The sequence below is a fragment of the Myzus persicae genome, unplaced genomic scaffold, assembly GCF_001856785.1.
Source record: "Myzus persicae strain clone G006 unplaced genomic scaffold, MPER_G0061.0, whole genome shotgun sequence".
Taxonomy (NCBI): Eukaryota; Metazoa; Arthropoda; class Insecta; order Hemiptera; family Aphididae; genus Myzus; species Myzus persicae.
The window spans coordinates 648075-674582 of NW_019101460.1; the positions used below are offsets into that span (position 1 = coordinate 648075).

At 27.4% G+C, this 26508-nt stretch overlaps 1 protein-coding gene across 5 annotated transcripts; it reads left to right on the forward strand.

The window, feature by feature from the left end:
- Window positions 1-1681: 1681 nt before the first annotated feature.
- LOC111029221 (ATP-binding cassette sub-family G member 4-like) lies at window positions 1682-24532 on the forward strand. 5 transcript variants are annotated; one of them, XM_022308171.1, is made up of 12 exons: window positions 1682-1984; window positions 20354-20493; window positions 21344-21461; window positions 21523-21712; window positions 21781-21926; window positions 21989-22227; window positions 22292-22420; window positions 22639-22748; window positions 23019-23187; window positions 23262-23362; window positions 23423-23578; window positions 24144-24532. In XM_022308171.1, exons 2-12 carry the CDS (start codon window positions 20364-20366, stop codon window positions 24489-24491), a joined length of 1836 nt encoding a protein of 611 aa, XP_022163863.1. In that variant the 5' UTR covers window positions 1682-1984; window positions 20354-20363; the 3' UTR covers window positions 24492-24532. The 5 variants fall into 5 exon arrangements, with proteins under 5 accessions (XP_022163863.1, XP_022163862.1, XP_022163866.1 ...); XM_022308170.1 differs by lacking the exon at window positions 1682-1984 and adding an exon at window positions 12233-12412; XM_022308174.1 differs by lacking the exon at window positions 1682-1984 and adding an exon at window positions 20120-20219.
- The last annotated feature ends 1976 nt before the right edge of the window (window positions 24533-26508 follow it).

The following is a 26508-nucleotide window of genomic DNA, read 5'->3' on the forward strand; positions in this document are numbered from 1 at the left end:
AATAGCATTTCATCATTTTCATCCATCCCTTTTTTCAACTAAACCTTGCTTGACAGCACCTCAAGGACAGGATCTAGTCACGAGAAGAGAAAGAAGTAAAAATAATGATCAATTTTCAATTTTTTACTCTGTGAAGTCTTACAAAAAAGGTTTTAAACGTGTGGCTATTAAAATTTTAAAAACAAATAGTAAATTAATATTAACGTCATTGTATGTATATATTATTAAGCCTATAGGTAGATTTGCGTTACACATCTAATACAAACTCAAAGATAATTATACATCCAAATGTATGGTAATTTATTATATCATTAGGTACCTATATAATGTACATAATTACATATTGACCTCTTCACAAGATATAGAAATAATAGGTTTGAGCTTTGAGATTATGCATATAACTATATTATGACACTTATAAGTGTATACCTAATATATTAATACTATTTTATTTATATTGCGTATCAATATGTTCGTGATCGCTGCCCACCAATAAATTTTAAAATAACCTAATACTTATGAAATTTAGTATCCGACAATTATTGTAATTTGTTATATTTGTTGATTTATTATAAACAAAAATTAAAATTGTTATTTTTGTATTTCATGTAATAATCTAAGATGATAAGTGTGGTACATTTATCACGTGATAATAGCTATATAAATGATGTATACATTTTCAATTTGTATTATTTAAATTTCCATTCTGAGTACTTCTTCAAAAATAATAATGTAAATCTTTGACGGCTGACGGGAGTAAAGGAGTAGCAAAAAATTATTAAAAAGTAGGCTAGCATGGCTATACAGGAGTCTATCGTTTTGTATTATAAGTAGGTTGATAGGAATTTAGTGCCTACCTAACGTTGATATTCTACAGATACATTTTTGCTGAGATGAACCATTTAGATTTTCAACTAACTTATCCAGAGACCAGAGACCACGAGACACTAGGAGGGAGCGGTCCACTGGAAAAACTTCCAAGAATGCGTTTTTTGATTTTATATTGCATTCATTTTTCAGATTGAAGATTTTCCTTGCTTATAGAGGTGGTCTGATTAATTAAATATACTTACGCTTAATCAATCGACGTCATCCAGTTTGTGAAAACTCGTGGAAACTCGAGCATGGGATGGTGACTTGTGGTACATAAAATATATAATTTATACAGTGAAATATATTAAAAGGTATATGTGGGAAATGCGATTACGGCGAATGACGGTGTGGTGTTTAAATTGATTGTTACATTTTGAAATCCGCCAACAGCGAACAGCTATATTCGTTCCATCAATTATACCTACGAAAAAGTAGGTAGCCTGAGTTACCTTTAGTAACCCGACAAACGGCAGTCACCAGCGTGGAAAAACTCGGCACCGTCAATTAACGTCCACGTAATATATCACACGATATATCCTGCGAATACTACGCCGGTGCGTGTCTCGACAATCGACAAGAAATTTGTTTTTCTGTTGCGGCGGACGAAAAACAATGGTCCTCGGATGAAGCCGGGTGAACGGAGAACGCGTACCCAGGTATAGAAGTAAAACGCTCGCGCTATACGGTCACACATGGCTGATAGGTGTTATACCATGGTTACATTATAATGTATAATATTATGGTAGGAATGACGATCGCAGTCGCCGTCTTGTTGCCGTCTCGGGTGCATAATATTGTGTACACCGCGAGAAATCAGTACTCCATCTTCAGCGGTCGGTTTCGCGCGTATTATAATACTGGTAACCTAGCTATACCTACCTATGCCTGCCAATTATAATATCATTATTATTGCGTAAGCGTGCAAATAAGAATGTGTGCGCGCGCACGCGTGTATCGTGTAGTGTATATCGTGTACTAGATGATGTTATCGAAAACAAAATAATTAGGATCGATCGCGTGCAAGAAACACCGTGCACAGTAATAATATTGTCCTGGTATATTGTTGTGACACTACAGCATCTTCGTAAAATAAATGGATTTTAATCACTAGGTAGGTGCCTGTATATATATAAATATATTATACATCTATACCTACGTGTATAGGTACTAGACTTCTATTATAACCTTCAAGTATCTATCCGCAATATAATATTAAATTTAAGTTATATTTAAAAGTATTACAATTAGTTAATTGATTTTGTTTGTCAGTTATTTTCTTGTATATAAGTTTAAGAAGGTGGTTGTTTTAAATGTTTAATATTGTCTACAGCGGTAGAGGTCACCAATTAATATTTTTGGAGGACCATTTAAAGAATTCGTGAAGTTTTTTTTTAGGGGGGGGGGGCATATTGAAATAATTAAATTTACAAGTTTACCCAAAGAAAATAAAAAAATTCATCTAAAAAAAATAATTAAAAATAATAATTTATTGTTTACGGACTTGATAAAGTTCATCCACGGGTCGCCCATTGGTGTAACATACGGGTCGTAGGAGTACATAATATTATATGTATTAATGTATTATAATACATTTAATTTATAAACATGTTTAAATACATATTCTTACGTTACCTATCACAAATAATGTGTTCCTGACTGCCAGTTTCTTTTATATCCACTGGTGTCATTCATCACTCTCCTTAATGATCAAATTAACCAAATATTGTTTTCTTTTTGTATTTCCATAAGCTACAGCAAATTATTGAACTATTGAATTGTGTTCTACCTTACTAATTACTATACCGTCTATACCCATGTCTCATACTTGCTACGTTGTCTATATTACTATAGTCTATAATTATAGGTATACAATATAGTATATTATACAATACACATATTAGGTTATATAAACATTAAACACACAAACACATTAAACAGAAATAATTTATTTGGAGAGTACATAAAATTTCTTTCAACAAATGGGCTCAGAAATGCATTAGTATTTCATGACAAAACTATGATAATTAAAAATCCGTGAGGGTAATTTCCTAATCAGTTCTAAATATAAATTTGTATTATTTAATATTCAAAATAAATCGAATTCAAGAATAAGCAATCTTTGTCATCAGTAATTACATATAAGTATTTTATTGAATAACCTTTACCCAGCTAATATGTTTTTTTTACAAGCTTAAAACTGCGTTAGACGATTTGAACTTTAAAATATGAAACATTACCAGGTTAATTGTAATTTATTATTCATATTGTTATTAAATTTGTATTCAATAATTAGGTATTACAAATTAATAATTATTAGGTATACATTAATTATATAAGTAAATAAAAATGATTAGCTTTATTAATTTTTAAAAAACGTTTTATTAACATTAATAATTTACAGGTACTAATATAAATTATAGCAAACCAGGATTCAGTTAAAATCTTTTTATGGATATTTGCTATAAATATTCAGCATTGTTTTAAAATTTAGGTATAATAATACAATTTACCGCTATTTTGATTTTTAGATCTACGTGAGCGAATTAGAATATAGTGCGGTACTGAGGTTTAAAGCCTCTTCCAGACTTAGGCACAATACATTTTCAAAATATGTTTGCTTCTTTGTGGTTATGTTTCTTATTTCTCACCAGTTGGCCAACTTGTTCATAAGGGTATAAGTAATCGAATGCCAACGAAATTGTTAAAATTATGTGTCATATGAAAATGTATGCAAGTCTGGACTCCGCTTAACACCCATTCTATGAAATATCGTGAGTACTTATAGATATATTTTAGTATTCTTAAAAGGGTATTTCAACATTTTGAGTACCAACCCAATAATATTGTTTTAGGTCTCATCTGATTTTGATGTATCTTTAAGATTTAATGCATAAAATCAAATAGCTTAATAATATTTATTTATGTTAGGATACTTTTACCATAAATATTGAAAGTCTTATTATACAAATAATGCTATATTGGTGCGATCCAGACTTATTTGAGGGACACAAATGATTAATACAACTATTATCAACTGATATCAGACCCTCTTATGACTTTAATACATCACTATATTAATATACGTCGATATTATACTTAAGTTTGAAATTTGAGTTGGAACTTTACGTGTACTCGTACAATTATTAACAACAATTCAGTGGTCGAATTGGAACAAAACTTAAGGATAGACACTGATTTCAGTTCAAAAAACACCGTTCTATAGAGGATAAATTTTATAGTAATCTGATGGGAACTTTGTCTCCCGAATACCCTAAACATAATTTATAATCAATTTAATAATTAACACAACAACATTATAATATTTACTATTTAGACACTCATTGTATTGATTAGTCATTAGTGTCTCGTTTAGGCACAATTAAGGGGCTGTGGGGCGTAACTCCTTCAGTTTTTAATCATCTTTCAATTTAAAATATAATTATCATAGTTTGTGCTCCTAATAAAATTCTAGCCCCCAGAAAAATTTCCCTATATTTACGTTACTAGTATGTGTCCGTTGCCCGCGGATCCACGAGAAATTGGTTCTGCGATTACGTCAAATAATAAAATTATGATAGCAAAATAATATCATTAAACTGTGTTATAGGTTAGAGATATATTTCGTACTGTCACATTGTTTGTCATCGATGGTAATACATTTTCCAAGCAAAATAGGCAAATAGCATTCATTTTTTTTTCTTAGAATTATGAAAATAAAATGTTTGACAAGTCAATAACTATTTATGTAACTATAATATTATTGGTACCGTATCGACTATCGTTGACGATAATCGTTTCCTCCTAAAATAAACCATTACTTTACCTAGAAATAAATGAAAACAAAAACCAAATCCAAATACATCATGCAAAAGTAGACATCTCCAGGGGGGACGCGTTCCTAGTGTTCCTTGCTTAATTAAATGAGGGAAACTCTGAAATCTATGAAAAAGCGAAAGCTGACTCCGTCTCCCCCCCCCCCACAATTCAAACTCTGCAATAATATTATATGTTGTAAGTAATACGTATGAATACATATTAATATGTAAGTAAAGTAGCTAAATTATCTTATTTTGTCCATGATTAAAAACATGAATTTTCATTTCATCAATTCAAAATATTTTTCAAGTAGACCAAGAACTAAACACATACTACATATTGCGAAGTTGTTATGAAGTAATTGTGTCACGGATGTTTATATACCTACAGGATTTATATAACTAAAAAATTTAATTGCTTTAAACCATAATACTGACGTTTTGTGGTTTAAATTATACTTGTCCGTCTTTTTGGTTTTCTAATAGGTTAGGTTTATTAATTTATAAATCTAATTCATCTTGTTATTTAATTTAATTGTGTATTTATGTGTGTTAACAAATGGGTAGACAGGCATCTTACACTTCTTCAACGTATAAGTACCTATATATTATACATTTTGTATAAATATATATTGTGGCTTAGTAAGGCGTGGACGTACGCCCAATCTGCAGAAACGCTCCTAGGGTACGTACCGGCCGGTGTTGCTAGCTCTCGGATGGGTGACCACCTGGGTTTTTTAGCAATACATCATTCTTGCCACACATACAAAAACACGTGTTACAATTCTACCAACATAAAAACCTACTGAACCTATACAAGAAATTCCCTACCATACCACCTCCCACCTAATGGCCTATGTTGCCACGGGTTCCCCCTAATAAAAAAATACTATATATTATATAGTAGGTATATAATATATTATATAACATGAAGTAATAATAGATTAGGTTAGCTTACTTAACTTATGTTGACTTTAAAAGTTTAAACTATTAATAGAAATATAGAATACTCGTATCTATAGTTCTAATCTACACATTGTGACATACCATAAGAGCCAGATAAACGCAAAGATTTAAAAAGTAGGTACCTACCAAGTACCAACCTACCTATTTTGAAATTTTTTTAATTTAAAGACATTTTTAATGTATTTCATTATATATAATGATTAATGATTATTAAAGTTTAACAACTAACATAATATAGGAGGTCTTACTATTTTTTGTACCAAAACATTAGTAGTATTTGATTTTTCAGGCAATTATTTTTTTTTACATATACAAAAATCAAAATATAATTTCAAATCTATGGAATTTATATTAGAAAAAAAAAATAAATTAACCTAAATTTAAAATAAATTAGCTCGGTAATTTAGAAGTTACTTATGAAAATAAAATTAACTTATTAAGTAACTTAACTTTAACTTTTTAACTCGTTAATATAAGAACAAATATTTAGGACTGAACAAAATAAATTGTCATGTTCAATAATTCAACGTCGTACCAAGTCTATTATAATAATTTTGCTCTTGGCGTTTCTATAATGGAACTCAATAACAATAAAACGTCGATAAAAAACAATGTGATTTGTAATGAAGTAATATTTTGATTACATAATCATAATAATATGCAATCACAACAATATTATTTACAAATAGTACGAACATATTTACTTTTTTTTTGTCATATAGACGTGGATAAAGCTCAAGGTTTTTTACCGGCTTTCGTATTTTAAATGAGGTCACTCTTATACATACCTAATAAACTCTTATACAATTATACTCGGTGCAGTTTTTATCTGACTAACTTTTACTCACGATTTATTGTCAGATCGATATTTAAAACCTATATATATAAATATATATAATATAAATGACATAATATGTAGAAAACTTGTTTTGTTTTATTTTTAATTCTGCGGGAATTGTAATTTTTTTACGGCGACCTTCGTTCTATGTTATCACTGGTGTATAATATTAGTGTTTACATGGTTATTTGACATATTTTCTTATCAAATTATTAAAATAAATCAGTATAGGTACCTATATGTATCATGTTTGTCGAACTCATGTTTTAAAATAACTATACACGGGAGTGTTGTAAACTCAATATTAATAATATATATAAGCTAAAAAATTGTCATGGACCAAAGCATTAATTTTAATACTAAAAATAATGAATCGTGTAAGGTGTAACTAATAAAAATCTTGTAACATTAGTAGGTATCTACTACAATATACAGGTGTTAAGTTTGATGAGTCTAATAAAATTGGATGATATAATTTTTGTATTTGAAAAGCATTAAAGTAATTACTTAGGGCCTAGGTAAATTGAGTCCGAAGTACCATTTTTGTGGTAAACTGAGTCCCTGGTCTAAAAAGGGTATAGGTAAACTGAGTCCCGAATTTTTTTCCAAAAAGCATATTTTCCTTACCACTTTTACAGGCTTAGGACTGTCTGTTATGTTAACATAACAGATAAATAATTAAGTTAAATTATTGATATTTAAAAAATAATCGACTTTTAAAATTTAGAGCTGACCCTATAACAGTACATTTTTAATTGTTATATCCTTTGTAGATCCTTCTATAAACTACCAATATATGTATGTAAACAAATAAGACATTAACATATTAGAATTATAATATATTTATATTTAGAACTAATTAAATTAAATTTATTTGAATATTTATATTTATACATATAAAAACTCATTTATTAAAAATCCATACTTGGCTTAGAAATAAGAACAAATGGCAAAGAGCTACACGTTTAATATTAATAAATGTACACATAGGTTAAACATGTTAACTTTATTGCAGTAGTACGGTATCAATGATATATTATGATAACTGTGTTGTAACATAGATAGCTTATATACAGTAAGTAATTTCAAATTACATAGTTTAAGACCAGAGGAGCCATGAAGCAATTGAGAGAAGTCCTATAGGTACCTGTCAGCTGTCTACGTTTTTATTTCATTTTTTTCTGAACCCAAAAAATACTTTGCATGGAAAGATCATGAAGGAATGACGATATTCAATATTATATTATATTTCACCATCGCATGTTTTCGACGTATCGCTGCAAGATACAATGATGTAAATAAATTTAAAAAAAGTAATTATAAAGTATATAGACATTAAATGAGATGGAGATGATGATTATTCACAACTTCCGACTAAAACGATAAATGATAACATCAATAATAGTACCTGCCTGCGCAATACTATACATATAAACATTTTAAATCAATGCGTTTTCGTTATATTAGGTATTTGTTTTGTTTCTGTAGATAGTAATAAATCAATTAATATAACTATCAAAACAATCGTTGTAGTAGAGATATAATTACGCGCACGCCGCAAGGACCGGTCCTAAATTCAATAAATTATATTTTTATAATACAAGATTTACTCGCGGGTGAGTGATGGATGGAATGACTGAATGTTAAAGTCCGAAACTTGGTTATTGTCTTCCTTACACAATCTTTAAATGTTAACAGCATACCTACATAGTTTTACTGAATTACTATACTAATTATCTACATAATAAAATTATTATATTCCATCTACTTCATTATAATGCGAGTGTTAAAGCGTCGTTTGGATCAATGGGTTCAGTGTTCACCCATTTCTGGCTGGCATTAAATTATCAGGGAGGAGTACACTAGTGCCACATACTTAATATGCTAAAAATACACAACATTTTCAAGGAATAAATTGGAGTGTATTGATACGTATCGGTTCAATATTGAGTATTTCAAATAAGAATCCCCCTTTTCAACTGTAAATTATTTAGCAGATAATTTTTCTCAAAAATTCGACGTCAAATTCAAAATTCGTATGAGTAACTTTTGAGTTATTTAACTTTGTGTTCCAAGGATACAATGTCCATGGTATTGGGTTTATAAGATATGGGTTATGGTGATTTGAAAATATTAGTGATATATTATTAATCTATCAACAATAATTTGTAAAAATGGCCCATCAATACTAGTTTCAATATTACATCTATTTCATATTATTGTAAAACCATTTTTAAGGGTTATTATCCTTAGTATAAACATTTTAATAACTAAAAAACTACTCATTTGAATTTTTAACTAGCCTATATAACATTTTTCAAAAAAAATCACTTAATAATGACACTAAAATAGGGGGTTTTTATTTGAAAAACAGAAGTTTGTTTCGCATCAGGACAGTTATTAAGCAATACAAAAAATTCAAGTATTTAAAAAAAAATGTCTTTAAGTACATTTAAAAATTCCAAAAATCAGAATTCGAATAAATTTATTATTTAAGGAAAAAATTGTGACTTCGATAGGAAACGGAACATATAATAATTAATAAGACATAACTATTGAGGATCAATACTTATCGATTTTTTCTTTTTTTAAATTTTAGTACACTGAGTAGGTAATAGGCATAGGTAAATTCTATTTTTTATGTATACCTACCTACTACAGCAGTACGTATGTTTTCACTGATTTAACTACATTTCATAAACGACAGTAAAATTCGATGTTTAGGCATTTTTTTTAAAAGTATGACAGTTAATAATGGTTTACCCCCTACAGCTATAGCTATATATATATCCTCGTCCTGTCTGTAAGCATACAAAATGCAGACATACTGCAGTTGTTAGTTTTAAAACATAAACAGATACTTTACATTTTTATGGGTATTGCTAAACTAACTTTTTTTGGATACATATTATATTAATATATGATATATACAAATACACTATTTTTCCTATGTGTATTATTCGGGCACCGTACCTATATATGCAGATTTGAACGCTCCATGATAATAACGCTTTTAGATTACGAGCCCGGCGTCAAGAACTTTGAAACAATAAACACTAGCAAATTTCACCCGTGCACCGCGCTGTTATTATATATATATATATATATATTATAATTTATAACCGCTTTCATGATACGATACGATGATATTTAACTCTTCGTGGGATTAAACTCGAGAGACATATAAACATAATACACATAATATGTATATATATATATTATATAGTACACATACATATAGAGTTTTCGTTTACAATAAGACTTACTTTTCCATTACAGCGTGTCTTCCGCCTTTGTACTGCGATTACTGTAATAATATTATCGTTGCAGCGTTTAAACGGTAGCGGTGGCGAAGAGAAGCGCCGAAGAGGAGGATGAGGATGAGAAATAGGACGAGGGCCGCGTGTTATTATATTATTATTGTTGCATGACACGGTGGGAGGGGTTCTGGAGAGTGGTGTGACGGGCGGCGGATCAAAATGTATTTCTCGCGGGTTTGCGCCGCTCTGACCCCGAGTATAATAAGCCGAGTAGACTATAATATAACTGTATAATATTTGTAGCGTCATCTTCGAGACTGTGGCGGCAACATTCGTACTGTAGAATAATACCCGTTTAATATAATAATAAATATATAAAATATAATGTATTTATTACTACAAAATATAAAATATATTATATTGTTTAGAATGACGAAAAGACAAATAATTCTAATAATATCATAGATTCGGTCGGTTCGGAAGTAAAAATGAGTAATAATAATATAATATCAGTATAGCTATTACACATTTGATATTAAGTTAAGTTCTAAAGTATTACGATTCGTGTATTAACTATTAAACAATATCTAGGCAGACTGCAGCACTTTTTTTATCTTGTGCATACTTACATATCGTGTGTTATAATTTGTATGAGAAGTTTTAGGTAGGTTTACGATTGTTGTGGTATACACTTTATTTTTTACTCCCTTTTTTTAGTTATGTAACCAACATAGGAAAATTTCTTAATGGAATGTTCTTATAAACACCTATTTCAATCTCTGTTTACAATAATTATATGAAAAGTATCCATCTGCAGTCTTATTATAATATTGTTAAACTAAAAAAATTAAACTAATTAATTTAGTAATACAAATAAATTATACTATTATTTAAAGCAAGATCTATAAACGTACAATACCTACTTAATACATCAACTACAATTCTTTCATTCCAACACAGTAATTATTAGGTAGGTACCTAAGGTATTCGTGGCGTATTCGCTTTAAATTGCACAAATGTATGTACATTGTACTTATTGTAAATTGTATTAGATTATACATTGCACATACGATAAATAGCTATTTCAAATTTAAAGAAATAAAACTATTACATACCATAAACTATAAAGGTATTAGGTAATTTTGAGTAGTTAATATTTTTCATCACTCATCAGCTTTTACCAATTCAAATTATTAAAACTTACTACTGTTTAATTCAAAATGGATACCTGCTCTTTTCGATTAAAAATAATAAACTAAAATGTATTTATTTGAACACCCAAAATTAAAATTTCTGATTCTAAAAATAATAATAATTATTTAAAAAGTACTGAAATACATGAGATAAGTCTTACCAAAAAAATGTGCGCACTGCCTTGTGGTTAAATAAAATAAGCATATTTTTGTAAAACTAATAATAAATAGCATAATTCTCAGTAAGAGTGTAAGACACATCAAAATAGTCTGATGAATTGAAAAAATGGATAGAATAAAATATATCATCTGACATCTATCACTGTAAAAACCGCACTTACCAACAAATCTGCAAAAATATTCTCTGGTAGCTGAAAATTTTTCTTTACTCTCTAAATATTTTAGTACAATCTATTGTAAAATAGAGAAGAAAAAAATATGACAAAATATAAATACTTGAAATCCACATTATTTATTTACAAGGCGCAAATATGTGGGAAAAGAAATACAAGATATGGCCAAAGAAGGTTAGAACTGGACGCTACCACTATTCCAGTGATATTACTTCAAAAGAACGACTTAGAATGTAGTTAAAAAATCTTAAAGTCTATTAATTGTTGTAAAAATTTAATAAAATATTATAAAAACAATTTCAAATTTTACTGCACATTGTGCATATATTATTGCAAGAATTTATATTATAAGTTATAACAAAACAATATTAATAAAATAATCTAAGTAATCAATCATCCGATCTTACATAATAGGTTTTATATTATTATATATTATTAATATTGAGATATGTTTAGGTGATTTTCTCAATATTTCTAGGCGCTGTACCTTAGTACAACAATACATAGTAGACATACATAATACACTATACTTATATATTATAGAAGTGCAATAACTTGCAATCAAACATGATACAATGAATGGGAGCAATTTGTATTCGCTTTAGTTACCTACCGATGTACGATACGCCTATACATACCATATTATCAATATTTACAATTTATTCTACAAAATAAAAATATATAATATATAAATATTTATTCACTAAGCGGTTTCAACACAATAAAAAATATTGATACAATATATATTTTATACAAAATTAAAAATATATTATTCTTATTATTTATTATTACTACAATCGCTTATATTCGAAATGTTGGCGCATCGTTGTTGGCTAGTGGGAAACGTGTCTCGTGATAAAATACAATTCAGAGGTCAAAATTCAAACGTTTAGATTAAGCTGTTCTTAACACTAATAATATGTTTTGTCAGTACATTAAATTGTAATAAACCGATATCTTTTATATTCCGGTCAGTCGCGTGTGAGTGTTGTTTGCTGGACCAGTCGTCAATCAAACAATAGTTTCTTACGTCGATGCAACAATATTATTCAAGGCTTCAAACGTATAATTTACCCACGATCACCTGCTAGATTTAACATTAACAATCAACAAGGTAATTTAGATTAAAAATAGTTAGTTTCAATTAAACAGTATTGCTACTAAATATTAACGTTTAAACTTTTTTTTATACTTGTTTACTCTATATATTTTTATACTTTCTGTATCAACCCCATGTATCGAGGGCAATAATAAAATGTATATTCATTTTTTAAACGTAGATTTTTAGTATACAGTGTTCGTTTACTGCGGAGAACTTTTATACTTTATTCAAATTTATACTTATATATATGCATTAATTTCATGAGAAAATAGTATGCAACTTTATTATATAAAAATTAAAAGGAAATAACGTTGATTAAATTGAAACTTTTTGAGTTCATCACACAACTCATGCGTACGACTTTTTTTTCAAGAACTGCTATTCGATAGTTTATCATACAATTTTTTTAGACCTTTTTGCTTAATTTACACAAAATTGAAAAAAAGTAATTATAATAAAAGTTGTACTTAAAAATGCTCAAACTAGCTGAGTATATATGTATATTTTTTATGTATAATATATATTCGATTAATTGGAGAAAATAATATTTAGGAAGACCAATTATTATTTTCCCATCATTTCTTGTTTATAAGTTTGATCACAAATAATTTGTTTTATTTTTGGTACCTGAAAATGTGATTTCATCTATAAAAATTAAAGAAAATGGATCCATTTGTATTAGCATTTTAACGAAAGTTCCATTTTTCTATTGTCGATATCGAAAAAATATTTATACAGCTCAACACCTTACAGGATAATAGATATTAACACGTTAAACAGCTTGATATAATATTTGAGTTTTATAAATGAAGACTTTTTAATAAAAAAAATAAACTGTGATAAAACTTTGTTAATAGCTAGTATACAGGGTGTTTTAAATATTTAGAATTTTCTGGTAGCGGGTTTGTAGAAAAATTATTTTGGTTGTTATCTATTTCCAGTAGACAAAAGTCCCACTATTGAGATTCGTACTATTACATTTGTATATACTTTATATTTAGATTACTGCATAAGAAAATTAAATCAAGTATATGTACCTAATACATACGATTATAAATATTTTAAGAATTAATTTTATACTTAACTAAATTTTAAATTTTTTTATACATTTGTAAATGTTTAAATTTTACATGTGGATATCATAAAATATGATCAGTGAACATTATACAATTTAAAATTATTTAACAGAAAATGGTTATGGATTAAATATTTAAAAATAGTAAGGTACCTTCCTACAATTCCTATAATATATTATTATGATATAATGCATTTTTTTTTTGTCAAATTAAATATTGCTCATTAATGAGTTATATCCGGAATAATAAGTTAATTATCTTGGTTAGTTTGGAAATAAACTATGTTGCAATTGAATTCGTGTGATTCTTAATAAATTCTGAAGTGTGTTTGTATGATTCAAAATTATTATTCAATCGATAAATATTATAGTATTTACACAACTTAACATTAGATTTAAAAGTTAAACAATTCACTTTATTTGAAAAATTAAATTTACTGAATTAATATAATTAACGCAAATAAAATAATCATACTGTATATAATATACATATGTAATCATTATATTATCAGTTTAATAACGTTTTAAAGTAATAGGTTAGAATATTTAGATTATCGATTTTTATATTTTAGTGTATTGCTAGGTACGTTTTTCTCTTGAATACACCACGTCATGAAGAATGATGTTAATAAAAAATGTACCTATAATATTTACGACTAAATAAATCATAAATCGATGCTTAACAGCCTTATAATTTTGTATTAAACATATTTTTTTTTAAATCTGAATTATTAAAATAAAAAAAAATTAGATAACATACATAACACTGAGGATCTGCAGAGCATTTGTCTCTCTTATTAATTGGCTCATATCGGTTGAACACCGTATATAGTAGATATATTTTTAATTATGAGAAAGCAGTGATAAATCTTAGCATTTCAAAAATAATTTTGAGTGGATATTATAGCTCACTCATAGTTTTTATTAGACATATTTTATTACATTATATAATGCTTGTAAAAATGTTTGGCGTTTTGAGTTAAAATATATGAGTAACCTTACCTTTAAAATCTGAAACCACGTCATTTAAACGATTATCCAAATGTCTGCTAAATGAACCACACGATACCATATAGCTTTTTAAAGTTTTTACAGGCAACCATGACTTTACAACTTATAATAATACAATATGTTATTATATTTTATAGTACCACGTCTAGTGTTCGAAAGTCGGGTCTCATAAAATTGAGTCTTCTAAAATGATGTCTCATAAAAATTGGTTGTTACAGAAAATATATCTTATAAAAGTCATGTGTTATAAAATTGTGCTTCTTACCTATTAACATCATAACATTAAAATGATAACTTAAATAATGAACATTAAGAAATTGGCTTAGTTTAAACAAAAATATACATACAATTTGTAAAATAAATACATCTCATACATATTAAATAATATTATATGTCGCCAAATAAATGTAAATAAAAACTTAATAAAATGACCAAAAACAACTAGAAATCTATTAATTACATTTTTTTTCTTTAATAATAATATTATATGTCAAAGTATTTATAGTAAAAATAATAATGCAACATATACAAAATTGTGGTCTCATTACTTTCAAATATTCTAGTATAGATATTTCCAGTGGCGCCAAACTTTAAATTTTTTTGTGAAGCAAAATCTCAAATTTTTATTTAACCACCAACCCGTATGACACCCATCCACAGCAACTTTCCAGTCATCTAAATTTAAGAAGTGAAGCGATTGCTCCACATCATTTATATGTTCGCCGCCATTGGATATTTCATTTTGTCATTAGACATTAAGACTTATATTTCACGGAGCGCAATCGTGTTGCGTTTTTCGCATGTAAATAGGTAGGGTGGGCCCAATCGTATTATAGCCGTTTTCATATATGATTCTAATCCATCCTAACCCTCTCATAAAAGATCTTCTCATACTTACTCTCCCAGGAAAACCTAACAGCAGATTAAAAGGAATTAGTGCCGTGATCTTTCACAAGACTTCAATGTGTAACGTTTCTATGTAACGGGGAAAAAAACTAGTTAATCAATAGTCGAAAGTCATTAATGCCTAACGGGTGGCTGCTTAATCACACTTTTCATGTTATTTTCTACTTTTATCATTTAAACTTACTGTGGTAAATTGTACAGAATGTTAATGTCAAATAAATAAATAAAAAATATTACATGGAAACTAAAATAAATAGCAATAAATTACACGAAAAAAATGTTTTGAGGATATTGGTTATAACTTATGAAGTTTGATAGTAAAATGTTGCTCAATAACAATTTAAAAATGTTTAGTAGGACTAGTAGGTATAGGCAGCAGAGAGAGTATAACAATTCAATAACATATCATCAAATAATCGACGCCTGATTGAAACTAAAATATCAAAATTCTTTTGTTTTGTAAATACTAATTCATTGTTTACCGTTGTCCCCGAGAGCAGTGACAATAATATAGTAAAAACTTATTATTCTGAGATTTATTTAACAACATTGATTTCATTTGTATGCCTTATGTACAATATAAATTCACTCAACACACATTGACCCATGTTTAATACATATAAAAACAAACTTTATTCATAATCATTAATGTGAATAATATATAATCTATAATAAAGTGAAAAAAAAAAAATTTGTTTTACTCATAAGTCATTATACCATCCACAAATATTTACATGTACAATTCATATATTTGAACTGCATTGTTATGTTGCTGATATGAATTGTACAGCAATTATGTAATTAATATAAAAGTATAAACCTTTGTTGCATGGTTAAATTTCATAAAGGTACCTGCTATCTGTGTAAAACATTAAACAAAGTACTATAATTGATATTTTCCTTGATTTGGAATGTTTATAATCGTTGATGAATGATGATAATTTTGTCAGTACCTTCTATGTTATAACTGCATGACTAAACAATTTGTTTAAGTTAAGCTAATCAAAAATACATCCACTTATATGAAGTACGTTTATCCTAATTTAATTAACATAAAAATTGCTTTTTTTAAAATAAATAATATAATTATCATTGTATCATTTAAAATAACTAAAAAACATAGACATATTATTAAATAAAAATTATTAATTTGCGTTGTGAAAATATTTTTCTGTAATCAATGAATCATTAACTTACCTATGTGGCACTGTATGATAAAAAAGAGAAGTTTAACTGTTGAAATATTTCTAGAATAATTAGATTTATTATTTTTTTTCAAAATGTACTCCGATCCCTACTTTATAATGTTTTAGCTTATGACATTTGTGAGAAAAATCAATTGTTAATCAAATAACTTAGGGTCATAATTTATTTGTTTTTTAAAAATATCATATAATTTTAAAGAACTAAATTAAATTTAGATTATACAAATGTGGTAGGTACCTACAATATATTAATTTCTTAAATTATGTGTACACAAGATATTAATATTATTATGATGGCCTTTATTTGTTAGTAATTTATGAATTAATATTATATTTACGTTAGTGCATTGTTAGAACATTAAAGTTTCAATAGTAAATAGCATATAAATTATACTATTATTTCCAAGTGCAAATTACCCGTGTATGTACGTAAATACGTCATAGTTAATAGGTACTCTATTATTTATTAACTATGTAGGTAGTTATGACATTTTAATTTAGTTATTTTCTCAGATAATAACTAACTACGTCATACAATACTATATTAAATTTATGGTTAGTACCGACCTATAACTTAATTTTATTTAATACATTATTTCAAAGGTGAGAACTCTAGCAACTGTTTTCGCGTAGGTTTTTATTTTACAGATCAATTTTCAATCATTGCTATTATATAAATTGATTGTTTTTATTTTATTTACAGAACCTTGTATAATTTGCTGTTTGACTTCCTTTGAAATGCTACATTACGTGATAGTTCATAATTCATCTTAAAACGAACCATTTTTAGCACTTTTAAAATTAGTTGTGTCTGATATTTAACATATTGTTGAATTTGGTTCTGAGTTGGAACTTAGGGAGTATTTTTTAATTTTTGTAATAAATAAGAGTGTAGATTATTTATTTTGCTCATGTACTTATTTATTTACTGTATAGCCCAATTGGCCCCATGGGGTTCTCGTATTAATATTAAGGGGTCCGTGGTTGTGTAGTACGGAAGTGATATTTTAATTTTATATTGGTGGAATTATTAAACACGTAGAAAATCTGTGGTTATAATGTTTATATTATTACAAGAAGGTATTTATGTAAAATTAAAATAAATCATATAATTTTCTTTTTCATTTTTATAATTAAACAAAATTGATAAGCAAGAAATCACAAATAAGGGGTCCCCGTCCAATTTAAGTTTTAGCTAGGGGTCCGTGGCTCAATGTAATTGGGAACCACTGGTATAGCGTATAATTTAGTAGGTAAATATATTACGATTAATGTGAATAATTTGGGCTTTGAAGATTTAGCATTTTGGGAGATAAGTAAGATTAACTAAACAAATTATTAGTTTACCCAGTAATGATGCCCAGTGTTTTTTGGCAGTGTTATCTTAAAATGATTACTAGGTAGGTAGGTAAGTAGTAGGTACTAGTAGGTAGTTAAGTAGTAGGTACTAGTAGGTAGGTAAGTAGTTTGGGGTTAAACAATTTTTATTCATATTTTTCAATTTTTATTCTGATTTTTTAAATTGTTAATCATTTTTAGACTTGAAAGAGAATTTGCAAAGGTTCACAAACAGCTCACTTTTTTTCTTAATTAAAACAATGAATTTGAAAATTATAGTATTAAATTATTATACACATTTTATATTTATTACTTGTTATGGGCAACAGTGTGTCCAAAATATACGACGACGCACGTGAGCTAATTGTCTGCATTATTATAGTTAGAATAAACATGATACTCAAGTCTCAACACATCTTCAACATTAGAGATGCATAATTAACATTTTAAATTACAATAAGTGAGGGTTACAACAAAGTTATTTAAAAAAAGATGTAAAATAATACTTGTGAATGTAGAGGTTATGTATTTCTAAATGTCATGACTCATAACAGTTCCAGTATTTTTCAAAATAATCGGGAAAACAAAAAAAAAACTGCTATATTTTTACTTGAAACTAGTTTTTTAAATTCATTTTTTTTATGTGCCTAACACAAAATGAATAACCTTAGATATATACTTGGAATTTTCACTAAATGTTTATATTAGAATATCTGATTTTCAAAATATTTTGATGTTTTTTGAGCTATTTATAAACATTTTATGTTTTCTAGTTTTTTTAGTTTTTTTTTTTTACGAATGTCTATATAAATGTTTTTGCTAACTCAAAAACCTTGTAATTAAATAAAAGTTTCCTTTTAGTACAGCCATTTAAACTTATAAAAAATACATAGGCAGGAATTTTTTTTTAATAACAATTTTGTTTGCCAAAATTATTATAATTTAAATGTATGGATTATTTGAAATTTTTATTATTGATTATAATATATTATTTAGATAGACAATTCAATTTTTAAAACATTTACTTTAATTTATGTGATTGACTATTTATAGTTTATACCGTATTACCATTATTAAAATTAAAATATTAAAATAAATTACTATAATAATTAATACATTTATGTGATAATATGCTGACAGACTATCTCCGTTCAGATTCCTTTTTTCGTACGTAATGATTTATCATTGAATTCAAATTTAACACATAAATTACAGCAACTTATTCAATTATGAGGTACACTCGACTCCCACTGTACAGCACAGTAGTTAGGTACCTGCTTGTTAAGTTTTTTTTTTTAATTTACTATCACGATAATTAAATTATTCAATTAAAATATAAAAGATTTTTTTGATTAAAATTAAGATTGATGATGTAATAATGAATGATCTTTATTATCTAATCCTGGTAAATTAAGTTAAAACTTAAATCGTTTAATATAAAATAATGTATCAATGATTACGACTCACATAGAAGTGCGTGGTTATTGGTACAACGATAAGTATTTTACTATAGGTAGATAGTTACTAGTTATTACTTGTTTTATTTTTTTTCAAAAGAGTATTTAAAATTATATGTGCTAAAGAGATTTTTTTGAAATAGCCTATATTTCTGTAGTCTAGTTTTAGTTGAAAAACATTAAATTTAATTACATTGCAGAAGATTATGTTTTACATACATTCTATAAATGTATATAATAATATATTACTATTTATCAATGGTATGACGTAAATAAACCTTGAAATTAAACTATAATTAAACTCATAATTGAATATTTAGTTATATTCTATAAAAACTAAATTTACATTAATTTTTTAGTAATTTGTAGTTAGTTTTATGAAAAATAGGCAGATAGTAAAAGATTTTGAGTTGTGTAATTTATAATTTTATTTTGAAACTAATATTTAAGTACAAAAATAGTTGGAAAACATAATTAGATATGTAGTTGTAAATAAGCAGTCGTATCGAAAACAGGTACATTTGCTGTTGAAAGATAAATATTACAAATCGTATTTTTTATGTTTATTTTAAACACTCTGTACATAAAAAAAAACGGTTAAACAAAAACACACCGAATTTCGTATCCTTATACAGGCCCGTTGATAAGCGTTTCATTGTCCATGCCCAGGTTATTTCAAAGGAATCTCAAACCCTTTTATCGCGCCAACAGCTGTCACAACCGAATATTTAGTCGGCCAAGTGGGGGGACGTCGTATACGAGATCCCGACTTGTATATTAGTACATATCCGTTCATTGTACATGTTTATACCTTGACGACCTTATAGGTTCGTGGTTATCAACACATTTAAAAAGATTAAAGAACTAAGACAATGCCTGTATAATTGTGTTTTTTGTAGTTATTTTTTTAAGCGAATTCGAGTGTATTATGACAATATTTACGTGTGCCTATATGTTTTAGCTGTGCGCCTATGGAGTCGAAAGATGATTCAAACGGGCTATGTGAGCCAAAAGGGCTGTTCATCAAAGACAGGAAGCAAGATCAAGTTGAGCTGAGATTTAAAAATCTATATTATACAGTCTCACTTGGATTTGGAAAAGGTGAGACTACTTTAATTGTTGATAGGTGTTTTAATAATAATTTAATTTAGTTTAACTGTTTAAGTGTCATTTTTGTTCAAAACAAATAATGTATATTTAGCAAAGCCAGTTGAATGAATTAAATAGTAGAAGCTGATAGAATCACCACAAGTTATGAACGTTTATACAACGTAGTTATATAATATATAATAGACTATACATTGTGATATTAATTTTTATTTACATAAATAAATAATAACATAATTTGTATGGTTGCCTACTTATATAACATTATGTTTTTGAATTAACCCCAACTATGTATACAATTATAAAATTAGGTACTTGATGACTGATTCATAAGTACTATTAACCAATTCAATATTAATTACAACTCCTATTGTAGCATTTTCATTAACATAATGTATTATTGAAATTCCAAGATTAAGAGTTAGACTTAAATTATATTATATCTTGATTTTATTTAATGCTAAACTAAGTTCCAAATTATAAAAAACAACATATATACACATTTTAAATCGCGGTACATTATTATTATGTTGGTATAGGCAATACAGTAAGGACCGATGTTTATTCAGATTAAGAGGACATTTAATATATTGCTTAGATTTTGAGGTTTTTTCAAGTTCACACATAATAAACATTTAATACTTATACTAAATACTAAGGTATAATTGTATTCAAATTAAATATATACCCATATTTTGTTTGTAAAATTACGTCCAACATATAATTTTGAAAACACCGTTTAGTTTGAACGTATCGAAAAAAATAATTTTAGTAATAATAATTTATTTTGCTATGAATATTTGTAGAGCAAATAATTTTTATATTTATCGTTACTTAACTTTAGGAACCAAAGATGTTCTTAAGAACATTAATGGTATTTTTGCTCCAAATCAATTGGTTGCTATTATGGGACCATCGGGAGCTGGTAAATCTTCACTTTTGGACGTTCTATCCGGATATAAGTATGCAATTTAACGACTAATCAAAAGAAAATCACGTTTCAATTTATGTTTTCGTTCTAAGTTTAAAGGGTGTCCGAGGGAACGTTACTGTAAATGGCGAAGAAAGGCGTTTGGATAGTTTCCGAAGATTGTCTTGCTATATCCAACAAGATGATCGTTTGCAACCGTTGTTAACAGTGAATGAAAACATGCAAGTTGCTGCGAATCTCAAGCTCTCTATGGACAAAACTCAAAAATATAAAGATGCTGTGGTAAGACATTTTTAAGATTTCAAATACAAATATTTACAAAATGATGAGTATAGTTGTTTTTGATATAGGTGGACGAAATATTGTCTACACTGGGTCTTGATAAATGTAAGGCCACTAGAACCGCGAGATTATCTGGTGGTCAAAAGAAAAGGCTTTCAATAGCTCTAGAACTAATAAACAATCCAATGGTCATGTTCCTAGACGAACCAACGACGTAAGAATACATTTTTTTAATATTGTTATCACGATTGATTAATATTAATTTTTGTTAAACAGAGGCTTAGACAGTTCATCATGTTCCCAATGTATATCACTCCTACGATTATTAGCCCACCAGGGCAGAACCATTATATGCACAATTCATCAACCTAGTGCATCACTATTCCAGATGTTTGACCAAGTATATATTCTATCGCAAGGCACATGTTTGTACCAAGGATCTACTGGAAATGTAATACCATATCTCACAAAACTCGAACTGCCCTGTCCCATCTATCACAACCCAGCTGATTTTGGTAAAATAATAGAATACAATAAGTAACTATTTCCATGTTTATCTAAATAAACTGTATAATCTAGTGATTGAACTGGCTTGCGGCGATCATGGGAACGACAAGATTGAAAAAATGGCAAAAGAAATCGAAAATGGGAAGTGTTTGACATGGACAGGACATTCTGATTTGCTAGCCATCAATGACACACCTTCGGGTATTGAATACTATTTTCTGGTTACTACAAAATAATTCAACTTTTACTAAAAAAAAAATAAAAATAGCAAAGAATTAAATACAACGAATCACAAATCTAAGTCTTTAATTTATAATTTTTCTAATTAAAAGCTATTAAAAATGTAAACATGACTTACTTTACCATAAAATATAACCATTAATTTAATATTTAATATTAAAATATTTTTTATTAAACAGGTGAACCTCAAAAAATATCAAAAGAGGTGGACGTCGTTCATGAAACTTCAGCTTATAACCAATTGAAATGTTTGTTATATCGAGGAGTCTTAAAATGCAAAAGAGATCCGGTATGTATTAAGACTACATTTACCAACAATTTATTGTTAAAAATTAAAAATAATATAACATTAACTATAAAGTATAAAACAATATTCTAATAATTAATCAGTAATTTTTTATCTAGTTAAAAAAAATCTTGACTTATTAAGTTGAATGTGATTGAAACTTTTTTCTTATATACCCAAATTAATTAATTTAAACTTGTTTTTATAAACATAGGTAGTAAGTAAAAATTATTTAAATGTATTACGAATAATTGAATTATTTATTTTCTTTAGGATTTGACTTATCTACGTATAGGTGTAAATGTAATAGTAAGTGTATTATTAGGTACACTATTTTTACAAATTGGCGACGATGGCAGCAAAATTTTCGATAACTATAATTTACTTTTTTCCCTTCTCATGCACCACGTTGGATCAACATTGATGTTAAATATCATTAACTGTAAGTTTTGAACACATTTTATATTAATATTTAAAAGATGATTGATTTTTTAAAATTTAACCATGTTCCATAAGTTCCTGCTGAAATATCTATATTGACAAAAGAGCATTTCAATCGATGGTATTCATTAAAATCATACTATATCGCTACGAACATACTTGATATTCCAATTACAGTAAGAAAATACTAATTTTTAATTGTTTTATAGTGTAAGCAATACTATCTTATGTTTTAGACACTTGGTTGTTTGATATTTTCCGTGATCATTTATTTAATGACAGGACAACCATTGGAATGGAATAGATTTGTCAGCTTTACATTCATTTGTTGGTTGATGGTTCTTATTTCTCAAAGTTTGGGATTCATTATTGGAGCTTGGTTCAGCGTTATTGTAAGTGATAAAATGAACGTTTATATTAATATTGTAGTGACCTTAATCTATTTATGTATGATGTATTGATGTAATCGTGTAATTGCCAATTAGACTTAATATTTTTAGCTGCTTATAAACAGCTTTGTGTAAGGTTTAAAGTATACAAATATCATATTTTGAAATTTTGTTCAAATACATTATACGTAACATAGTAAAAATAAAAATAATACCTGCCGTATAGCTTATAGGTAATTATTTGGAATGCCAAGCTGTTATAATAATAAAAAAAAACTTATCCTTTATTTCAGCAAATCAATTTCTTCCCCAACATAAATATGGGATATTAATGAGAAATCAACCATCATATTTTCCACCCCAATCATTCGATTTATTTTTTTGTACATTTCATGTATTTAAAAACTATAATAATATTATAATCTATAAGCAAACTAATATTCCATTCGCCGACAGTACCTATATTATATTATTATAGATGAATTATGATAATTTATTAATATTTAAATAGAATAATGCATTATATCTGTACAAACACAATAAATCACTTGTTATGTAACTCATATAGAACGGCAATTTCGTTGGCCCCATTATCGTCGTTTTGTTGATGGTGTTCAGTGGCTTTGGCGTGAATCTCCGTGACATCCCATATCTATTAAAGTGGGGAACGGAAATATCATTCTTGAGATACGGATTGGATGCACTAGTCGCCGCTATCTATGATAAACGTGGCATTTTGCCATGTTACTCGTTGTATTGCCATTACAAATACCCAACGAAGTTTTTGGACGAAGTTGCAATGACCACTGATCAATTCAACTACGATGTATATGCGTTGGTCATAACCCTGTTGATCACTAGAGTATCGGCATACTTTTTGCTACGACTCAGAGTCAGATCCAGAGTGTCACTATAAAATCGAGCTTACTTCGTTGTATGAATGACACACTACACAATTTACTTACCTATTATTGTGAATTTGTATATAACAACTTATATATTTAGGCTTAGAGAACGTATATGATCTGTGACGATTTAGTGACAATGTTTTTTTATTTTAATTTTTTTAATTTGTATTGTTATTATGGTTTTTATACTTTTATGCCAGAATCTATTCTGAATTTAATGGTTTAAACAAAAATATGTATTTTATATTTTATACGTATCATTCTAGAAAAGGTAAATATTTGTAAAATGTAATGTTATAATTTGATATTTTAATTTGGGTAGTTTTAATAATTATTATTTTCTAAATTAAATTATACAAAATGGATTTTTTTTTTTGTTTTATTAAATATGTCTTCATCATTTATTACTAAATAGTCTTACATAATTATTACTGATGTTTGGAATATCATTAACCATTATGCTGTTATTAAAACAGACATTATATTTTTTATTTGATTTTTATAGCTATTATAATAGGTATGTTATAAATTTAAAAATTTTCAATACTTGTTGTTAAAATATTGTTGAATTACGCAATAACTATTAAAAATTGATTTATGGAATTATTTTTACAGAATAATTAAACGACAAGAATGGCGCATAATTTATGTTCAAAGAAAAAATGGTGTTGCTATAATAAAAATTATTCTTGAATTTAAACTTTAAAGTAAGCCAAATAAATCGTGGGTTTGTAAATTTTCTTTTATTGATAAATTACTAAAGATAATTTTTATCCACAACTATTTACAGTCTGGTACACATAGCCACTCTAAAATGTGGATGTCTTAAACAATAACGTTCAATCCATAACTTAATAGCTTACATGCTCATAAACATTATTTTTATATTTATTTGTTCGATACATGTACAGGATGAACATAATATACAATTGAAACATATATATTTTAATATGTGGTACACTTAAATGTATATTATATTATTGTAATACAATTATATCTTTCAAGGCTTCAATAATATATTACGACCCAATGTATTATGTACCTATATAACGACTATATTACGTAAGATACATATTCGTCATTAAAATAAATATCAATCATGTACTTAAATATTATGAAATAAATGAAAATACTAGGAAAATATATTATGCAGAATAATACATTATTACTTGTCTAAATGTTAGTTCTCATAAGAAAATGTATTTACAATTGGGGGCATTTTGCTATAAAGGCTGAAAAAATAAGTACCCATACATTATAAAATATGTAAAATGTAAATACAGTAATTTATTAATCATACCTACTAATTAGTAATTACTAAGATACACTTAAAAAAATGAACACAATGACAACCAATTTAATTTTTAGTTGGTTCAATAAGTGTCTAAATAACAAGACGTTATCATTTCATAACTTTCCATTGTAGTATTTAAGGAATATGAAATTATTATTTTTTGTAGCCAAGTGTACCTAATTATTAAAAAAAAAACAACAACCCGTAATTAATAAAAATGACAATAGTGAAAGCAATATAGTAATTTATATAGTTATCTCCTCAAAGACATTATTGGTCACATAGTAATAATAATAATAATAGTGTAATAATAAATAAAGAAGAAAACGATGAGATACTATAAAAATAATTAAAAGTAAAAAAAAAAAAAAAATAGTAATACAGGTACAAATAATGTTGACAAATGAGTTAACGGCTCGTTTGTCGCATTATTAAAATTGCATTTCGTCGGGCCGGTTGTAATCTAGGACAAAGGTGAAAAGCCAACGGCTCCCGCCCGACACCCTCCCCGTCCCTGGCCGCGGGGCTTTTGTGCGTTAATTAAGGTGGGGACCGAGCGGCGGCAGAGCGCTGCAGAAATTGCCGTTCGCGAGGGTGCCATGTTTATAAAACTTTCGTCTGATCAATCTCCTTTGTGCGTTATGATTTGAGCCGACAACGCGAGTAATTGATATATAATATTTATGTCTATATAGATATATAGGTCTTCGGCGAAAATATAATAATACGTA

What these genes read in the sequence shown, in the direction of transcription:
- LOC111029221 (XM_022308171.1), top strand. Translation starts at nt 20,364, where the DNA reads ATGGAGTCGAAAGATGATTCAAACGGGCTATGTGAGCCAAAAGGGCTG. An exon ending in TAAAATGCAAAAGAGATCCG is followed by an intron (nt 22,749 to 23,018) that starts GTATGTATTAAG and finishes TATTTTCTTTAG; the next exon opens with GATTTGACTTATCTACGTAT. An exon ending in GATGTTAAATATCATTAACT is followed by an intron (nt 23,188 to 23,261) that starts GTAAGTTTTGAA and finishes ATGTTCCATAAG; the next exon opens with TTCCTGCTGAAATATCTATA.